Source organism: Pteropus alecto, unplaced genomic scaffold (assembly GCF_000325575.1).
Source record: "Pteropus alecto unplaced genomic scaffold, ASM32557v1 scaffold78, whole genome shotgun sequence".
Lineage (NCBI taxonomy): Eukaryota > Metazoa > Chordata > Mammalia > Chiroptera > Pteropodidae > Pteropus > Pteropus alecto.
In genome coordinates, this window is record NW_006443124.1 from 14,929,876 (window position 1) to 14,949,641 (window position 19,766).

The 19,766-nt window shown below is 47.8% G+C and overlaps 1 protein-coding gene across 1 annotated transcript in view; it reads right to left on the reverse strand.

Annotated features, from left to right (window-relative positions):
• COL23A1 (collagen type XXIII alpha 1 chain) overlaps positions 1-19,766 on the reverse strand; it is a 284,627-nt gene that overhangs the window by 45,184 nt on the left and 219,677 nt on the right. The window contains 1 exon segment of the mRNA XM_025040611.1: positions 10,281-10,325. Coding sequence (XP_024896379.1) covers positions 10,281-10,325 — 45 coding nt within the window.

Genomic DNA, 19,766 nt, shown 5'->3' on the forward strand with positions numbered 1-19,766 from the left:
TCGCATGCATGGGTTCATGCATTCATTTCAAGAGGCTGCTGATCCCTGCTCAGGGCCACCCATGTTGAACTTAGGTCAACCGGGGAAGGAGTCAGACCTAGTTTCTGCCTGAAGGACAAATTTTGAGGCTCACTGGGTGTCAGTTCATTTCTCTTGAAGGGGAGAGACTTAGAGGAGAAAACATCGTAAGGACACTGGGATGTGTGTGGCTCAGCAGATGTGAGGGTGGTACCTGAGGACCAGCCCAGGGGTTAGGGGCGCCGAGCCTGGGCGCACGGGGTACTTGAAGGGGACAAGTCTAGAAGCACAGGTGCTACTGCAGGAAAGGCTGGTGCACAGGCTGAGGCTCGTCCCCACGGCGATGTGGACGCCTGGGAGGACACTCATGACACACAAGAGTGTTCTTACCTTATGGTTTGCAAATCACATGGGATATCTGCATTTGACCTTCTCAACAGTTTGTGAGAGGTGTGATGAACACACCCATCTGACTGATGGCAACAGAAAGAAGTGACTTGCCCAAAGCCACATGGTTGGTTAGGGGTGGAGCTCATCCAGGAAGGAGGTCTCCCAACTCAAACCACTACTTGAGCCATGTCCGCTCCTGGCAGACCCTGGACCATAGTCTGGAGAGTGAGACTGCCCGGGGAGGCGAGTAATGGGACCCAGTGGTGAGTGAAAGAGGCAAGACCTCGGACTCACAGAGTTTTCCTTGAATAGACAGGTACTTAAGAAAACAATTACAAGGGGAAGCACAGGATGCTCCCTTCACTACACGAGAGGCCTGAGCCAGGCTGGCCCACTCAGGACGGGAGGCTGGGCTGAGTCCAGAGGGCAAAGATGATTTCTGAGAGTGGGAGGGGGAGGGAGGAGCAATGCAGAGATGAGAAGCTCAGAACACGCCAGGATAATGAGGGCTGCAGTAGAGGAGGGGCTGGGGACAAGGCAGGGCCAGCCAGAACACTGGGCCTTGTTTTCGCGTCATGACCCAGAAGGGGCACTGAGGGGTCTGCATGAAGGAGTGATTCGAGGGGTCATGAGTGGGTGTGGGCATGCGCCGCAGCTGTCCCCGTGAGGGCCCTGCAGTGGCAGCCTGGACTCGTGCTGGCAGTGGAGGTAGAGAGAAGTGAGACAGAAGTCACCTGGCAGTGAAGACGGATAGGACTTGCTTTTCGAGTTAATGGCGGAGGTGGGGGTGGAGGGGTGCGTGGGGCATAGAGGAAGGAGAGAGGTGAGAAAAAGATTTTTGGCTTGAAAACTGATATGTGATGGTGCTAATATCCAAGAATGATAACATGGGGGCTGTGTCCCCTGAGTCTAGACTGGGGGTGGGGCAAGGTGTTGGCCATTTAACCACTGTACAGCTCACTTCTCACTTGTTTTACAAAGAAAAGAAAAGCCACCGGAGAGATGCACTGTCATCTTCGCCACATGCACACACCTGCCTGCAGCTGCACCTGCGCCTGGCCTCCTCTCCCCGCCCCTTAGGTTAAGTGGGAGGAGCTGACCCGCCTCCACCTTCCAGGGGCCCCGCTGCACCCTCCATCCCTCTCTGCCTGTCATAGTCAAGCTCACCTCTCAAGCAGATTCTTCCCAACAGCGCTGAAATGTGCTCTAATTCCTCTAAGTTTTTTAAAAACTGCATATTTTTATTTTTCAGTTACAGTTGACACTCAATATTTTATTAGTTTTAGGTGTATAATGGAGTAATTAGACTTTTTATATAACTTACGAGGCGATCCCCTGATAAGTCTAGTACCCATCAGACATAGTACATAGTTATTATATTATTGACGATATTCCCTATGCTGTACTTTACATCCCTGTGACTATTTTGTACATCTTAATCCCTTCACCTTTTTCACCCATCCCTCAATTGCCTTCCCATCTGGCAACCATTAATTTGTTCTCTGTATTTATGAGTTTGTTTCCATTTTGTTTGTTTGTTTATTTTGTTTTTTAGATTCCACATATAAGTGAAATCATATGTTATCTTTGTCTGACTTATTTCACTTAGCATAATACCCTTTAGGTTCATCCATGTTGTCACAAATGGTAAGATTTCATTCTTTTTTTATGGCCGAGTAATGTTTCATTGTATATATGTACCACTTCTTCTTTATCTGATCGTCTATCTATGGATACTTAGGTTGCTTCCATATCTTGGCTATTGTAAATAATGCTACAGTGAACATAGGGATGTGTATATCTTTTCGAATTAATGTTTTGGATTTCTTCAGATAAATACCCAGAAGTGGGATTGCTGGGTCACAGGTAGTTCTAATTTTAATTTTTTGAGGAACCTCCATATTGTTTTTCATAGTGGCTGCACTAATTTACATTCCTGCCAACAGTGCATGAGTGTTCCCTTTCCTCCACATCTTCGTCGACACTTGCTTTTTAATTTATTGATGATAGCCATTCTGACAGGTGTGAGATGATATCTCATTGTGGTTTTACTTTGCATTTCCCTGATGATTAGTGATGTCGAGCATCTTTCTATATATCTGTTGGCCATCTGTATGTCCTCTTCCAGTTCTTCTGATTGAAAAACATCCTTTGCTTGCACATCCTCCTCTACTCCTGCCCGGCTCTCCCCCTCTCTCACAGCCACATTGCAGGAAAGAGGTTCCCAGGAGGTACGTGGTGTGTCTGAGATCACTCAGCTAGTGAGGGGGCTGCCCAGGCCAACAGCAGCCTCACAGGACCCCAAACCCGTGGCACCAGCCACTGTCTCCAGAGGGGTGGCCAGAGTAGGAATTGCAGCGTGCCAGGCTGAACCTGTTGCTGGTGGGACAGGCCACACCTAGCCCATCCGAGAGACTCCAAAACACACCAAGCCACCCCCTCTCTCGGACCCTACTGGCACCATATCACCAGGCCATCATCACTTCATAGAGGCACTGCTGTCACAGCCTCCTGATCAAACTCTTCTGGGGACCCCAACTCTACTGGCCAGAGAGGACTTTTAAAACTGTCCCCCGCATTCCCAGGTCTTCTAATTGCACGTGGAATAACATCCCAAATCCCGCTCTCCCGCGTGGCCCTGCTCCTTGTCCATGCCCCGCCCTTGACCACCACACTCTGCCTGTCTCTCTATAGCCCCAAGGGGTCAGCTCTGTGGCCTCAGGACAATCATATTGACCATGTTTCCATGCTTGGCGGCCTGTGGCTCATCGCCACCACCTCGGAAAAGCCTTCCTATAGCGTGAAATCTGAAGACGTCCCCTCGCCACTTGACATACTGGTTTCTATCACAGCTCCCTGTTATTTCCTCTCCTAATAGCGCTAATCACAATCTTTAATTATTAAATCCATTTATTTATGTGTTGTTTATTGTCTGTCAGCCCCATCAGCAAGGTAGCTCCCTGAGAGCTGGGACCCCATCTGCCTGGCTTCCCGCTGTCTCCCACCTCCTAGCACAGGGCCTGGTGGCCACACACAACTAGTCAATATGTGCTGAAGGGATGAGGGGCCACCCGGCAGGCCATCGCCTCTCCTCCTCAACTCTTGACTTCACAGTCTAGGGTTTGTGCTGCTGTTGCTGTAGCCTCTGGAGATGGGACCTGGGCCCTGCAGCGAGCTGAGCACCCAAGAGTGATGGTTGGGGTGGCTCAGGCTGTCCATGGGTCCCTGCTTAGAAAGTGAGACTGGCTGGAGGGTGGTTCACCCACGGCCCGGCCCCATTCAACACACAGCTTTCAAACATGTGTTCCAGGCATTGCCCAGATCTGCTGACTTTGCTGTCAGGAATGTGGGAGCAATTAAATAAGGGCCGGATGACTTGGGAGATAAACAAAATGTGTCCTGGGAACAGAGGGGTCAAGGACTCTGTGGCCTCTTTAACTGAACTGATATGGCCTGACAGGGTTTCCTGAACTGGGAGCCACGCCCGCTGGTACCTTAAGGTTCAGAGGGTGTGTGAGCTGCTTGTTGACAGGTGTGTGGAGGGCCTGGGGCTCCAAAGTGCCCCACCCCTCCGGAATAATCACTGCCTATTTTCCAAATGGTGTATTCCTAGAAAAACAAACTGGGAAGAACATTTTTCACAGCCTGGCAGGTGCCCAGCTGTACATGAGGTGAGGGCTGGCCTTGGTGCCTGTGGCTATCAGGCCTACAGACCTGCTCACAGCCGACAGCTGCTCCTCTGTGTTGTGCCCAGACTCCTGACTCCCTGCTCTGCCTGACAGGCCTGGCTCTGACCCAGCCCTCCAACTCCCCCAACTCAGCACCTCAGGTTAAGAGGCCCTGGCTCCTGACTCTTGAAAACCCCCAATCCACTCTATTATGAGGTGACATTCAGCCGTGCTTCTTTGGGGGTTTCCCAGGGGAGCAGAGTGGGCTGAGGGTCATTAAACCGAGTTTGCAGGTAGACGAAGTGAGGCCTGGTGGTTGGCAAATTCAGAGCCAATAATGAGTTAGGAAGCCGGGCACTTAGCTCAGGCTGCAGGCCCTGGCTTTACTTAAGCCAGTGCCATCAGGGAGTGCCGAGGCCTGGAGTTACAGTCATGTGCCGCTTAATGACGGGAATGTGTTCTGAGAAATATGTCTCCGTCGTTATGTCAACATCAAGAAGGCACTTACACAAACCTGGGTGGTATAGCCCACGACACACCTCAGCTGTACGGCACAGCCTACTGCTCCCAGGCTACAGGTCTGTACAGCATGTCACTGTACAAAACAACATGAGATTAAATCAAGCACAAGAGAAGATGATGCAAATAAGAGATGCGTAAACATGAGATGTATGAGGCTGCTGCTGGTGTAGCATGGTGTGCTCTTTTATAGCAAACTTTTTTTTTAATAAGTAGAAAGAGTACACTCTAAAGTATTGTAAATATATAAACCAGTAATATAGTTGCCGATTATCAACTTTCATGTACTGTATATAATTGCACGTGCTACACTTTTATACAACTGGCAGCTGCAGTAGGTTTGCTTACACCAGCATCAGTACAGACATGTGAGTTGCACTACAATGTTATGATGGCTACAATGTCACTAGACAATAGGAATTTTATGGCACTACCATGGTATAGTCTGTTGTCAACTGAAACATCATTATGCAACACATGACTATATAGCATTCTCTCTCTATCTCTCTCTAACACACACACACACACACACACACACACACACACACACACACACACATGCCCCTTAGATCTCAGGAAGAAGAGTGACACAAATGGTAGTTTTCTGTTGTGTGGCTTCTTCATGTTGCAGAACAAATGCTGACTATACAATAGGTTTGAAGAATCTCCTGTTTAAATGACATCTCTGATGGGCCTCCAGCATTTTGGCTATGCTGGCATTGTCAAGTACAAGACCCTGGAGGTCAGGGTCCTCTCAGCCCTTGGCTATTTCTATGAATTTCCTTACTCTGGGCATCTCATATAAATGGAATCATATAGTATTTATCTTCTTGTGACTGGTTTATTTCATTAGTACAATATTCATCCATGTTGCAGCCTGTGTCAGAATTTCTCTCCTTTGTAAGGATGAATAATATTCCACTGTATGTAAATCCTGCATTTTGTTTTTCCATTCATTCACTGATAAACATTCGATTGCTTCTACCTTTTGGCTATTGTGAATAATGTTGTTATGAAATTTTTTTTGAGACCCTGGTTTTAATTCTTTTAGATATATACCCTGCAGCGGTGTTGCTGGATCACATGCTAATTGCATTTTCAAGTTTTTGACGAACCACCATACTATTTTCCAGAGTGGCTTTACCATCTTACTTTTCCACCAACAGTTTACGAGGATTACAATTTCTCCAAATCCTTGCCAACACGTTATTTTTGATTAATAATGTTGAATGTCTTTTGGATCATGCCATTTATTTATTTATTTGTTTATTTATTTATTTATTTATTTACTTACTTATTTATTTTTATCAATTCTGCCAATCGGAGACAGTTTCTAGTGATTGCTTTTCTCTCTCTCTTTTTTTTATTGCCAGACTTTCTTGTATCTTTGTGTGTCTCATAATTCTTTGTTAATAACTGGGCTTTTAAAGTAATTTAATGTGGATACTATAGAAATTAGATTCCGCTCCTCCTTTCCAGGATTTGTGGTTGTTGCTGTTTGTTGTTATCATTGCTCTGTGATTAGGGGCTTTCTTGGACTAAATCTCTTTCTTGGACTAAAGCGTGTATTTTTTATCAGGTGCAGCTATTGAATCCTCTGCTTGGTTAGCTTAATAATCAGCATAGACAGAGGTTTCCTTTAAAGTCTTGGTCCAGTAAGTCTCCCGCTCTGTGCCAAGTGGTTCTCTGTATATGATGGAGCACAATTTCCATACTCTGCCAGTGTACGATTTGTTGCCTGCTTGAGCAGAGCCACAAGATAAGCCAGAGGTGAGGGACTGAGGCTCTCTCGGCTCTTTCCTGGACATGTAGAGAGCCCTGCACGTGCATGTACTTTCTAGATCCCCAGGAATACGTTGGAGCTTTGCAAAGCCCCTTTAGTTATCTTATTGCCTAAATTTTTGCTTCAGTTTTTGCATCAGCTTCTGGTTTGCTCCAACTGGTATCACCACCTCAGGCAGCTGCGATGTTAAACAGTTGCTGCCAGGTGTTTTGGCAAGTGCTCTGGAGACAGGGCTTTTCCCAATGAGCAAGGTCTCCATCAGGTCCAATAAAGACAAGTGCTGTGTACAAACATTTTCAGGGAGCTTCCAGGCAGATGAAACAGTGACAATTCTCTGGGAATGAGCATTTGGGGAGCTTCAAACCTGTTAGCCTCCTCTAGTGGCTGCTACTTTTCATAGGTACTGTGGTTGCAAGGTTGATGGTTTTTTTAAAGGGTACCGTAGGACTGAGGAGACAGGCAAGCTAAAATAGTACATATATTGCTGTTTTTAGTAAAGTTCATATGTTCACATGTTTTTCTTGAATAAACCTTTCTTGGGTCATTGCAAGCCTTTCATTAATTTCTTGTTCTGAAAGGTCACTTTTTCCTAGTGTTCTTGCTGCTTTGCTGAAGGATCAGATTTTCAGAAGTCCATAAGTGCATCTTTCACTTGATTTTTAGGAAGAATTTCTTGGGGCCGGAGTGGATAAAAGAACAACACCCTAAGACTGAAACAGCTGGGAGCTGTGGAGATTTGGTGAGAGACTCCATTTGTCTCTTCAGGCTAGCGCAGGCATCAGCTCAGTAGCATTTGATTGCTTCTTTCTTGTCTCTTCCCACCTCCTTAGCCTTTATCCTTCATCTGCTCACCAGTTTTTCTTTCTGTCTCCCTGTTCTCTGCCGCCCCCGCTTCCTGTCAACAATCATTTATTGACCATCTCCTGAGTGCCTGGGAGTCTAGACCCAGCTCCATGCTTTGGTGAAGGAGAAAGGCAAGTTTTCAGAGCAGACCACCACAAGCAGGTATGGGAAGTGCTGTGACAGAGGGAGGTGTCTGGGGCTGGGAGAGCCAGGGGATCCCCGGGAGAGCAATGGATGTTCTTGGGGAAAGGCGGGGTCTGGAAGGAGAAAGGTCCTTGCCCAGGGTCCCTAGCAAGGGCAAGAGCAGAGCTGAGAAATGGGCCAGTGGGGTTGTAAGACATCCATTCCTTTATGATAAGAGACACATAAACACTGCAGAGCCACGGAGGCACTTTCCAGGCGAAGGCTCCCTCTGCAGCTAGAGCGGACTGGACTGGCGCCCACAGGCAGGCAGGAGGGCTCAGCTGTCTGCAGGTCTGCAGCGCAGCAGGAAGGCATCTCAGCCAGACACTGTCCCACCAGGCAAAATGGGCCTTTCTCCCTGGGACACAGGAAAAGTCCTGGTTTTACAAGGGAAGGCGCCAAATCCAAACTATCTAGAAATAAATGAAACTATCTAGAAATAAACACCAGGCCCAGCCAGGTCCCACCAGGCCCAGCTAATCAGAAAGGAACATCTGCTCCATGCTGCTCACAGTGCTGCTCACTCCATTCGCTGAGAGGCAGAGAATCAGCATGAGAAGGGGCAGTAAAGGGGATGAGGTGCAGCCTCATCAGACGGGCTGATAGCCCTTGCCCAGGGGCTGACTTTAGACAAGACACTTCTGCCCATGGAGCCGCAGTTTCCTTATCTGAAAAATGGGGCTAATAATGTTTATCTTTCAGGGCTCTGTGAGAACCACACGAGATGAAGAACCTGAAAGGACTCAGCCCAGAGTCAGGGGTCCAGTAAATCCTTGTTTTACTTTAACTTTTAGATTGTATAAACTGGAATCATAATTTTAATAGATTTTGAATATGTTGAGTAATATATTTTGTTGTAAAAAATAAAAGTCGCTATGTGTTTCTTATCTCCTTCCAAAGTGGACATCAGGAGCTTACAACAAAAGGCAATAACACATTTTATGAGGAGAGAAACGAGAACTGAGTGATGAAGTGTGTATTTGGTGGGCGGGTGGTGTGTGTGTGTGGTGGTGGCGGGGAGGTGATTACACACAAAATCTAGAGTAAAGGAAGCCATAGCAGACGTGAAACAGCCTTCAGTTTCTGGAAGTCAAAGCATACAGGGAACATGACGCCATTTCCTACCAGAGCACTCTAGCGAGTTTATCTGGAGGGTCTCTGTAGAAGGGACTAGATAATGTAAGCACGCAGCACCCCACGGGGGCAGCAAACCTACGCCCAGTGCCAGGGAGAAGGGTCTGAGGCCCAGAGAGAGCCTGCCTGGCTCCCCCGGCCCAATTGGCTGGGGTCCTCTTGGTGGTGGGCCCCTGTGACACCACCACCATGCCCTCCTTGTGAAGCTGCGTAGGGGCCGAGTGCGTGTGCACTCATTCATTCATTCATTCGTTCACTGTTTGTGCATTTACATTCTCTGTGCTGCCCTGTGCCAAGTTCCGTGCTGGAGGCTGAAGACTTGGGCTGATAGCCCTCAGCCAGAGGGGTTAGAGAAGGCTTTTTAAAGGAGATGCTTGAGCTAGACTTTAAGAACAAAGAGCAATGAACTTGGGGTAAGAGTTCGGGTAGGGTAGACCTGGGCAGGAGAGGACAGAAGAGCGGGCTCAGAGTGAGGGGGCCTCAGACTCCCAGGGTGAGGCTAGAGGTGGAGACACGGTGGAGGAGTGGTGAGGACGGTGAGGACAGAGAAGGGGGCACGGGTCTGAGATGTACTGAGGAGGAGACTGACCCGGACTTGGTGGTTGGGGGGATCCAAGACTACACCCAGGTGTCTGCACAGGGAAGCAGGGGTGGGGACGCTGGAGGTCTCTGCCTGCAATGGGAAGCTGGGGGAGAGCGGGCTGGCGGGGGGCGGGGCGGGGGATGCTGGGCTCAGTGGGGCCATGTCCAAACTCTGGGCCCAGAAGAGATGATTTGGCTGGAGTTAAGGAGGGGGCTTTGTCAGTGTCATGGGGGAGCTGGTGCCATGGGTGGGGTGGGGGAGAGAGAAGGAGGCTGGGGGCAGATTCATTTAAGAGGCAGGTGAGGTCCTATAGAAAAGGCAAAGAAAAAGGGAGTCAGGGACGTGGAGGGAAATGCAGGCCAGCATTGAGCTGGGAATGGGGGGTGGGGGGGGAGTGGCCAACAGTGAGGGTCAAGCAAGATAATGACAGTGGAGCATCTTTTAGCACGACCATCAGGAGGCCAGCAGTAACTTTGGCCAAGACAGTCAGTGGAGTGACAGTGAAAAGAGACCTGAGGGATGAACTGAATGGAAGGCGAGGTGGGAGAGCCAGGGTGGGGTCAGGGGTCGCGGGTTGGGGTGTGTGGCTGCCTCTGCGTGCATTGGGGGGATGGGATGTGCAGAGCAAGCGCGTTCGTGGTGAAATGAAAATGGCAAGGAGGGGTGGCGAGTATAAGCGAGTCTGCAGGTTGTATGGAAGGAGGGCGAAGGAGTCTCCTCCTGGTGCCCCTGCCAAGGGAAGGACAGGCCAAGTCTAGGGAGGGCTGGAGACATACAGGGAAACCGTCGCATTGCGTTGAGGGACCCGCGGTGGGGACTGTGGGCAGGTGGAGTCATCAGTTCCCACAAAGAGAGGGAGCTGCTTCAGAGTGGGAGGCTAATGGTTGAAGTTTCTGAGGCCAGTAATGAGATTTGGGGGCCGCCAAGGGCACGGAGGGGAGAGCCACTGGAACTGTGATGTCAAGAAGCCAAGAAAAGACAGTCCTGGGCACTGTGGCCTTGGGGATGGTGGCTGGAATTGGAAGGGAGGGGAAGATCTGGCCCAGGACCAAGGGTCCTGAGTAATGGAGTGGGAGGGGACAGGTGCCTCCAGCCAGGTACCTGGTCAAGGGCAGACTTCCAGGCCTAGGTTTAGGAACTAGGAGAACCTGAGACTCACCGGGATCGCCTCTTCTTCCAGGCTTGCCACGCCGTCCAGGGGGGCCTAGAAGGAAAACAAGCACAGACTCGTTGAGAAGGGAAGCCAGTGGGTTTGACGCAGCCTGCCTGTCGCCAGTCCACCCACCCACCCTGCAACAGCATCCTGGGGGCAGCCTGCCCACCACCTTACTGGCTGGCGGAGGGGAGAGGGGTGGGGAGAAACCGTCTCCTGCCCACCCCGCCCCTCTCCTCTGGGCCCTCCCCTGTTGGCTGCGTTCTCAATCCTCATGCACTCATTCAGTTATTCAATTACCTGTTTGTTTATCTATTCACAAATCTTCCCTAATCAAAACAATTTACTACCTGGAAACTCTTGAGGTAGAATAGCCTGCAGCTGAGAAACTTCAGACTTATCAGAAATATAAGGCTAAGAGTGGAAGTTATCTTACGAAAGCCCTGACCACTGCTTTTAATATCCACTACAGTAAAATGGCAGGGACAACACACCACATGAAGGCACTATCATGGCATTTCAAGTGCTTATGCTCGGTAACTGGCACTGTCCTCTCCATCTCCTGTCCTTCCTTTGCTCCCTAGAACCTTGGGCACCTCCACCTCCCACAGTTTGAAGGAGGTGCTTGCTTATACATTTCTCATGCTTTATTGCAGAGAATGTGCACACCAACGCAGATTCTTTTCAGTGTCCAGTCCTCCATCCACATGTTTTGAGACTTTCTGAGTGATGATAGGGATCATCCTGCTTCTGCCCACATCGGTCCCCGTGACCTGAAGGAAAGGGTTCTGGGTAAGGAAATGCTGACTGGCCCGCTGCCCCAGTCAGAGGTCCAGGCCCAGCACACAGCCCACCTTGCTAGGGAGTGGGGGTGGTCTCTCCTGGAGCTTTCTGGAGACACCCCCCGATCCCCTTTGCCTTGTGTTTTCACTCTTGTCTGCCTCGTTTTTACTCCCTCTTAGTTGAACCCTGCATTGTTCTTCCTTCCCTTTTCTCAGATGCCAGTGGAAAAGTGCAGAAGCGAGGGTGCATGTATTAGATTGCAATTTAAACAGCACTTTATACCTGTCTGTCTCTATCCTGCATGTCTGGCTCTGGGCTGGGCCATGAGGTGGCAGCAGGCTGTGACTACATTACACGGCACAGCCCTTTCCGGTAAAAGTCAACCTTAACCCTCTCCCCACCCCTATCTCCCAAATTCTCAGAATGACCACCCTGGAGAGACAGACTGGCAGTGAATCAGGTCTGAAGCAGGATGGTTCCCTGAAAAATTAGTGTGTACGTGTGTTTTCCCTTTTTCCTTTTCCCGATTTTCAGCGGTGCTCACTGGGACAGGGATGGGGACAGGGACAAAAAGCAGAGCAGCCCACATCAGCGGTCAATGTCAGTCACCGGTGGGGCCTTCTGACTTTTGTTAAGGGGCAGTCCCGGCTGGGGAGGAGGGAGGGCCTGAGAAAGAGAGAAGGAGATTCATCTGGGTGCTATTTTAGACCCTCAGACCGTTGTAGGCCTGGGTGAGATGAGAATGAATCTGCCAGTCTTGGGGACTTGAGATCAGGATGGTTCAACAAAATTAAGAAATTAAAAACATGCTCTTTCTCACACCCCTGAGTTTTTGTAATTTTTCAAAATTTTTTTTTGTGGTCAAGAACACATAATATAAAATTTGCCATTTTAAACCATTTTTAAGAGTACAGTATGTTAGCGTTAACTATATGTACAATGTTGTGCAATAGGTCTCTAGAGCTTTTTCTTTCTTTTTGTATATCTTTATGATTTAATGATAGTAACAGTTCCAATGTTTCCAATACTTCTATGCACCATGTAATTTTTTAAAAATGTATTTATTTTAATTAGTTTCAAGTACACAGTACATTGGTTAGATGTCTATATAGTTTGAAAAACTATCCCCCCAATTGCTCCCTCCCACCCTGACTCTCCTCCTGGGCAATAAATTACTGCTAATTGCATTTCCTATGCTGTGCTCCTCATCCCCATGACCATCTATCAGCTACTAATTTGTACTTCTTTAACTCTTCACCCCATTCTCCTAGACTCCCAAATCCTCCTCCATCACAAAATTGTCCACTATATTTGTGAGCCTGTTTTTGATTAGTTTGTTCTTTTTATTCCTTAGATTCTGCATATAAGTGAAATCATATAGTGTTTATTTTTCTCTGACTTAAATACCTTTTAGGTCCATCAAAGCAATACCTTTTTCCATTCCCTTCTTTTTAGTCTGTGTGTGTCTTTTAATCTGAAGTGAGTCTCTTATAGGCAACATGTAGGGGTCTCGTTTTCCTTTCCATTCATCCACTCTATCTTTTAGTTCAAGCACTTAATTCTTTTCCATTTAAGGTAGTTATTGATAGGAATGTAGTTGTTACCATTTTTTATTCCTGTTTTTGATACATGTTTTTTCTTCTTAAAGAAGTCCCTCCAACATTTCCTTTAATACTGGCTTGGTGGTGATAAATTCCTTTAACTTATTTTTGTCTGGGAAGCTCTTTATCTGTCCTTCAACTCTAAATGATAGCTTTGCTGGATAAATTATTCTTGGTTGTAGATCCTGGGTCTTCATCCTGTCAAATATTTTTGCCAAGCTCTTCGGTCCTGCATAGTTTCTTTTGAGAAATCAGCTGCTAGTCTTATGGGGGTTCCCTTATAAGTAACTATTTGTTTTTCTCTTGCTGCTTTTAATATTCTTTCTTTGTATTTAACCTTTGGCATTTTAATTATGATGTGTCTTGGTGTGGGCCTTTTTGGATCCCTGATTTTTGGAATCCTCTGAGCTTCCTAGAGTTTTATGTCCATTTCCTTCTCCAGGGTAGGGAAATTTTCCATCATTATTTCTTCAAACAGCTGTTCAACATTTTGATTTTCTTCAGTTATGCCAATCAGATGGATATTTGGACCCTTAACAGTGTCCCATATTCTCCTCAAATTATTTTTATAGTCTTGGCATCTTATCTCTTGCCATTCTGATTGTATGTCCTTGGCTTTCCTGTCTTCTGGACAGGGTATTTGATCCTTTTCTTTATTCGCTTTGTTCCTTTGTTTATACCATTTAATATACTTTTCATCTCAGATGTGTTCTTCATTTCAGACTGGTTTCCTTTTATAATTTCAATTTCCATTTGCATTTTTATGTTTTTTATCTCTTTGTTGAAATTATCACTGAATTTATCTACACTTCCCATAAATTTATTGAGCATCTTTATAACTAGTGTTTTGAACTCTGCATCTGTTAGATTATATCTGGATCTCTGTTCTGTTCTGCTTCTTTGTCTTCCCATTTTGGCTGCCTTTCTTGTCTGTTTCTATGTACTTAGCAAAGTTCCTAAGTAACCCGGTCTTATTAATGTGGATTTGTGAAGTAGGTGTCTAGTGGCACAGTCCTGAGAGGAGATCAGCTGCAGGCCAAATTTAGCCCAAACCTCTGCCCCTCCGGGGCCACCTGTTAAGATTCAGCAAGCAACCCACAGATGCTGTGCTTATTATAGTTACCTCAAAAGGCCACACCAGAAACTGAGGCCAGCTGCCTCCACCAGTGCCGGTCTCAGCCAGGAGCACCTGACCCACTGAGTATATACCTGGATGTGGCTTGGGTAGGGCTCCAAGTTGGGGTAGGCGGGGTTTCAGGGAATCATCTGGCCGAGGAAACAATGGATACCACTGGCACTTCTGTACAGAGTGAGTCGTGCCTCGGCCCTCACTCTGACAATGTCTCCCTATAAGTCCCTGGCGCCCCCTGTGCGCAGCCTAATTGGCACTGGTGCTCCGAGTGAACAAGTCTGTCACTGCGAAAATCTGCTCACAGACGCGGCCCCTTTAAGAGGTTTCTGCTGCTGCCGCTGCCACAGCCTTTGTCTCAGCCTCAAGACTGGGCAGCCCCACGTCCTCACTCCGTCCTACCTTCTGCTGTTGCAGGGTGCTTTCTTGGATTTCTCTCTAGTTGTATGGCTTGTTCATCTAGAGTCCAGGCGATTTTTCTTTGTTGCTGCTCTTTGTTTCCATCACAACTTTTATTTGGTCGCCAGAGGGATGAACAGAGACTCTATTACCTATGCCATTTTTTCCCCTCCTCAAAGCCATATAATTTAACAACAAGGGCTATGATTATCTCTGTTTTGCACAGGAGGAAACTAAGGCTTAGAGAAGTAACTTCATTTGGTCAAGGTCACACACGCTAATGGGGCAGAGCCAGGGTTCAGGCCCAACTTTGACTCCCAAACCTCTAGAGTTTTTTCAACTTGCAAAATTTGAAACTATTTACTGAACAACTCCCCTCTTGCCCTTTCCCCAGCCCTCCCTCAACCACTATTGTATTTTTTCTAAGAGTTTGCTTATACTTCAGAGAGGTGGAATCATACAGTATTGGTTCTTTCGTGCCTGGCTTATTTCCCTTAGCATAATGTCTTCAACGTTCATCTATGTTGTTCAAGTGACAATTGCCTTCTTTTTTTTTAAGGCTGAATAGTATTCCTTTGCATGGATACACCACATATTCTTCATTCATCCAGTGTCTCATCTGGTGATGGACACTGGATCTTTTCCACTTCTTAGCTTTTGTGAATAATGCGGCAATGAACACAGGGGCACAAGAATCTCTTCAAGATCCTATTTTCAATTCTTTTGGAAAAACATCCACAAGTGGGATTGTTGGATTATATGGCAGTTCTATTTTTAATTTTTTGAGGACTCTCCATATTGTTTTCCATAGTGACTGCAGTGTTTTACATTCTCATTAACAGTGTACAAGGTTTCCAATTCCTTCATGTTCTCACCAACATCTGTGGCCATTTGTATATCTATGAAATGTCTATTCAGGTCCTTTGCCCATTTATCAATTGGATTGTTTATTTTTTATTGTCAAGTTGTAAGAGTTCTTTACATGTTCTGGATGTTAACCCCTTATCAGATATATGGTTTGCAAATATTTTCTCCCATTTTGTAGGTTACCTTTTCATTCTGTTGCTTCCTTTGCTGTGCAGAAGTTTTTAAGTTTGGCGTAGTCCAATTTTTCTATTTTTGTTTTTGTTGCCTTTTTAACCTTTGAGCTAACTTTTTTTTTTATGATGTGTGGTTATCTGGTTTTCCCAAAACCATTTGTTGAAGAGATTATCTTTTCCTCAACGTATGGCCTTGGAATCTTGTCGAAGATGCTTTGACTATATCAGTGATGCACTCCTGGGTTTTGAGAGCAGAAATTCATGTGAGTCACATTGCCCTTGATTTTCCGTGATACCAGACACAGACTTTGAGTTTCATTCTGGAATTGCCCAGGGCCATGTTGACTTGGTAAGGCCAAGATTCTGGTGCCTCATAACAGACAACAGCTCCTCCTCACACTGGCTAGAGATTTACAGCTTATGCAGTGCCTTCAGGTCGACGATTTCAGTGGAGGCCTGCAATACCCATGTATCTAACTGCCTACCTGACATATCCACATGGGTGTGTCACTAAAATTTCAGGCCAGTCATGGCCAAAACATATGACTTGATCTCCTCTCAGCTCCTGTGTGAGGCTGACGGTGCCTCAGAACCTCGCGAGGCTGGCCCATTGTTAGGCATTTCCTCCTCTCTGTTTTTAGGGTGAGCCCATCCCTGTCCTCTGGGCTCTTGTCAGGCCACAGAAGCCATGCTTGTTTCAGCAGGGCCACTCACCCTGGGCCTCGGGCTGAGGAGTGGGACATGGCAGGAAGGGGGCCCATGAGTGGGAGGGGAAGCCGGGCTCTTCCCGGACCTGGAAGCTAAAGCAGCGCCACGGTTCTCGGATGGTCATTATTGGGTATGACTAAAATTTTCCATCTGAGTAACTCAAGCCAGATGAGGATGTTTGCTTTCGCTAAGGTAGCTGAACTGGTGAATTTGTCTAGGTGGTTCTGAGTGGCATGGTTAGGCAGAAGGCCTGATGAAGATGGATGGTAGAGTGGGCAGCTGCCCAGGCAGGGGGGTGCCCAGTGTTGCTGAGCACCCAGGGTCTGTGGAGCTGTTGGCCCGACAGGCTGGATGGGAGTCTGAACTGAAGGGCCTAAGTGGAGAAATAGAATGAGGCTGCTACTCATGAACCTTCTCCAGGGCCAATCTAAACCAGACTCTGGAGGCTTCTGTGTGAATAACTCACAAATTAACAACTAGTCAACCCTTTAATCTGAGATTCATGCTGCACTGTTCAACCGTGTCCGGGACAATTCCACCAGGAAGCAACATGTCCAAACCCAACATGTCCCCCTCAGGGTTCTATTCTCTCATCTTAGCACAGGCATCACCAGTTCCCATGTGGCCAAGCCAGAAAGCACCTGGGGTTGTCCTGTAGCATCCTCACCCCCACCCTTCCCTCCAACTGAGACCCCTTTCTCTGCATCAGGCAAACACTCCCCCCATGCCTAGCTTCTTCCTCTCCCATTTTCTCTTTCTGCCATGTATGACTTCTCACTGAAGTGTGTAGTCTGCATGTCATGCAGCTCTGCATCCCCAACTACCTACATGGGCAGGACCGATGACATTGAGGAAAGGAAGGAGGGAGGGAAGGAATGGATGGGTAAAAGATTGTCAACACTATCAAGATTCAGGGCTTAGAAGAGATGCAGGACTGCCTGGTTTGATAGACATGGGCCATTAAGACAAGGGGCACTTTCTGCCCTCCTTTCTCCTCAATGGCAAAAAGTCAGAGGTGGCGAAGTCTGCCACGCTGGGCGAACACGGAGGCCATGGGTAGGGGGAAGTGCCAGCGCTGAGCTCTGTGCTGACTGCCTGGCTTCTGTCTGCTGCTTTTGAAAACAGAGAGGCCGGAGGCCTGGCTTGTGGAAGCTGCAGAAGGGGAAGACAGGAAAGTGCTCCTTCTCAGATTTCCAGACTGCTAGGAGCTGAGGGCTGGTCACAGGTATCAACCTTGCTTCAGTGTCTGCTGGATGCCAGGCTGACTGCTCGTCCAGTGAGCTTGTCTATTTCCCCAACAGCCCTGGTGTCCACAGTACAGAGAACTAAGGCTAAGCAGGTGAAGAGGTTGTGCAGCTGCCGCCAGGCCTTAAGCCGCCAGGGTGATTGTACCCAAAAAGCTGAACCACAGGGCAGGCAGCCCTGATGAGGGGAAAGGGGGTCTCCCTGGGGCAAGCAGCAGAGAAGACTGGGGAACCCCTGGGCATCTGGGCCAGGCCGGTAGCCCCCACCGTGTGGGGACAGCCGTACCAACTGGTTGTGGCTAAGATGTTGCTCCAGACAAGTAAAACCAGGTTCCCTGCCCAGCAGTTTGCTCCAGAGCTTCTTCCTTGCTAGCTTTCTTCTCTTCCTTCCTTTCTATAGTGGCCAGCGCAGACTCAGACACTCAGGCTGCTCTGGAAGGCACCTGGAGTCTGTCACAATTGGCCTGCTCATGTACAGTTGGAGAAACTGAGGCTGCAAGCAAGAGCACAGGTCTTGCCTAAGGATGCTGCTGGAAAAGTGGTCCCATCCTAAGAGTCTGTGGGTGGTGAAGCTCAGCTCAGGCCGTTCTGCCCACCTCTGCCTGGGATCCCCATGGCTCTGGGTCAGGGGACAGCAGCTGTGGGGACCCCAGTGTTTCACAGTGGGTGCTGCCATAGTGGCATTAGTGAAATTTCCTTCCAGAGGCTGTAGGCAACAGATGCTAACAAGGGGGTGTTGGTGCAGGAGGGAAAAATAAGTGACTGATGTGAAAGCTGTGTACCTTGAGCAAGTTACTCAAACTCTCTGAGCCTTAGGTTTCCAAATCACATGAGGATGAGAGTTTAGGGGTGGGGGCCACTACACCTGTCTTGTGGGACTGTTACACAGATGAACTGATAATAGACTCACCAATTTAGGTGCACAAAGTGGGGCTTATTTGGGGTTCTAAGAAATAACTGGCTGGAGATGGTCTCTGGCCATTAGAATCTGGAGCCCTGATATAAATGGGTTCTTATATGCCCTCCAAGGTGGGCAAAGCCTGAGACACAGCACCTGAACCTCAGTAACTTTGTGGGCAGAGTTTGAGTCCAGGTGTTTACCATGTCTTCAATTATATCCTGCACTGACCCTGAGCCCACGAGGACAAGGCCAGTCTGGGAACTTCCCATGTCCCTAATCACTGTCTGTCTGTGGACGTGGGGATGAAGATGCAGAGGCTGACCCATCCGGGAATGGTATTTCTCAAAGAGATCCTGAGGTTTCAGGCATAACAGGGGCTGGCGAGGGCCCCAGCTTGCTGCTAAATGACTCTGGATGCCCGTGACAACCACCTGCACAGTAAGTAACCCCAGGGATGAGGACGGTTTTCTCAAGCTCTGTTCTAAGCCAGACAACATGGAACCATTTCTAACTCATAAAAATCTCATCTTTGTTTGGGCTAGAGAATACACACCAACTGACCAGCTCCAAAGGTGGGGCCCGAGCACCAACAGGCTCTGTCAGATACCCCCTCCTCTTGCAAGGCCCACCTGTCACAGTCTGCCTAGGCCTCTCCCCTGCCCTCGGCCTTAGGCCTTGTCTCCTCTACGAGTCCCTAAGGGCAGGGGCTTTTGTGCAATTTATTTAATTTAATCTATATACAGTTCTGGAAAGTGCTTTACTCCCTCTCCACTCTTTTTTCCTTAAAGATTAGGGCAACTGAGGCTCAGAGAAGTCAAAAAATGCTCCCACACACAACAGCCAAAAGGTAGAAGGAAACCAAATATCTCTCGACAGACGAATAGATAAGCAAAACACAGTATATGCACACAGTGGGATATTGTTTAGACCTAAAAAGGAAGGAAATTCCGACATAGGTTACAACATGGAGAAGCCTTGAGGACATTACGCTGAGTGAAGTAAGCCAGACACAAAAAGACAAATGTCATGTGATTCCCCTTATACAAAGTGCCCAGAGTCAGACTCACAGAGACAGCCAGTGCAGTGGGGTTGCCAGGGGTAGGGGAAAGGTGGCTGGGAGTCAGCATTACTTGGTACAGAGTGTCGGCTTTATAAGATGAAAGAGTTCTGGGCATGGATGGTGGCGATGGGCGCACAACAATGTGAATATTCACTTATTGTTGTGAATATACAGTCACTAAACTGTATATCTAAAAATGACAAATTGATGGGTGTACAACAATGTGAATATGGTTACAGTCACTAAACTGTATATCTAAAAATGACAAATTTAAGTTATGTGTTTTACTTAGATTAAAAAAAAAGAAAAGAAACATTTCTAGATTCTAGCTACCAAAGGCCAGAGCGAGACTGAGTTTAGGCCCACCTGTGGAGACCACTGTGATGCTGTTGGCAGCATGGCTACCAGACAGTGATGTCTCCAAGGTCACACATGAAGGAGATGGCAGGGCTAGAATTTGAACTAAGGTCCGTGTGACTCTAGGGCCATTCCTGTGAAGTGCTCGGCCACTGTGACCAAGGCCAAGCTCTTCTTATCCTAGGCTGTGTCCACAGTTTCCCTCGGCACTCAGAGCTGGCCCTTCTTGTGGGCACTGGGGGGCACTGATCTGACCCTCTTTTCTGAGAG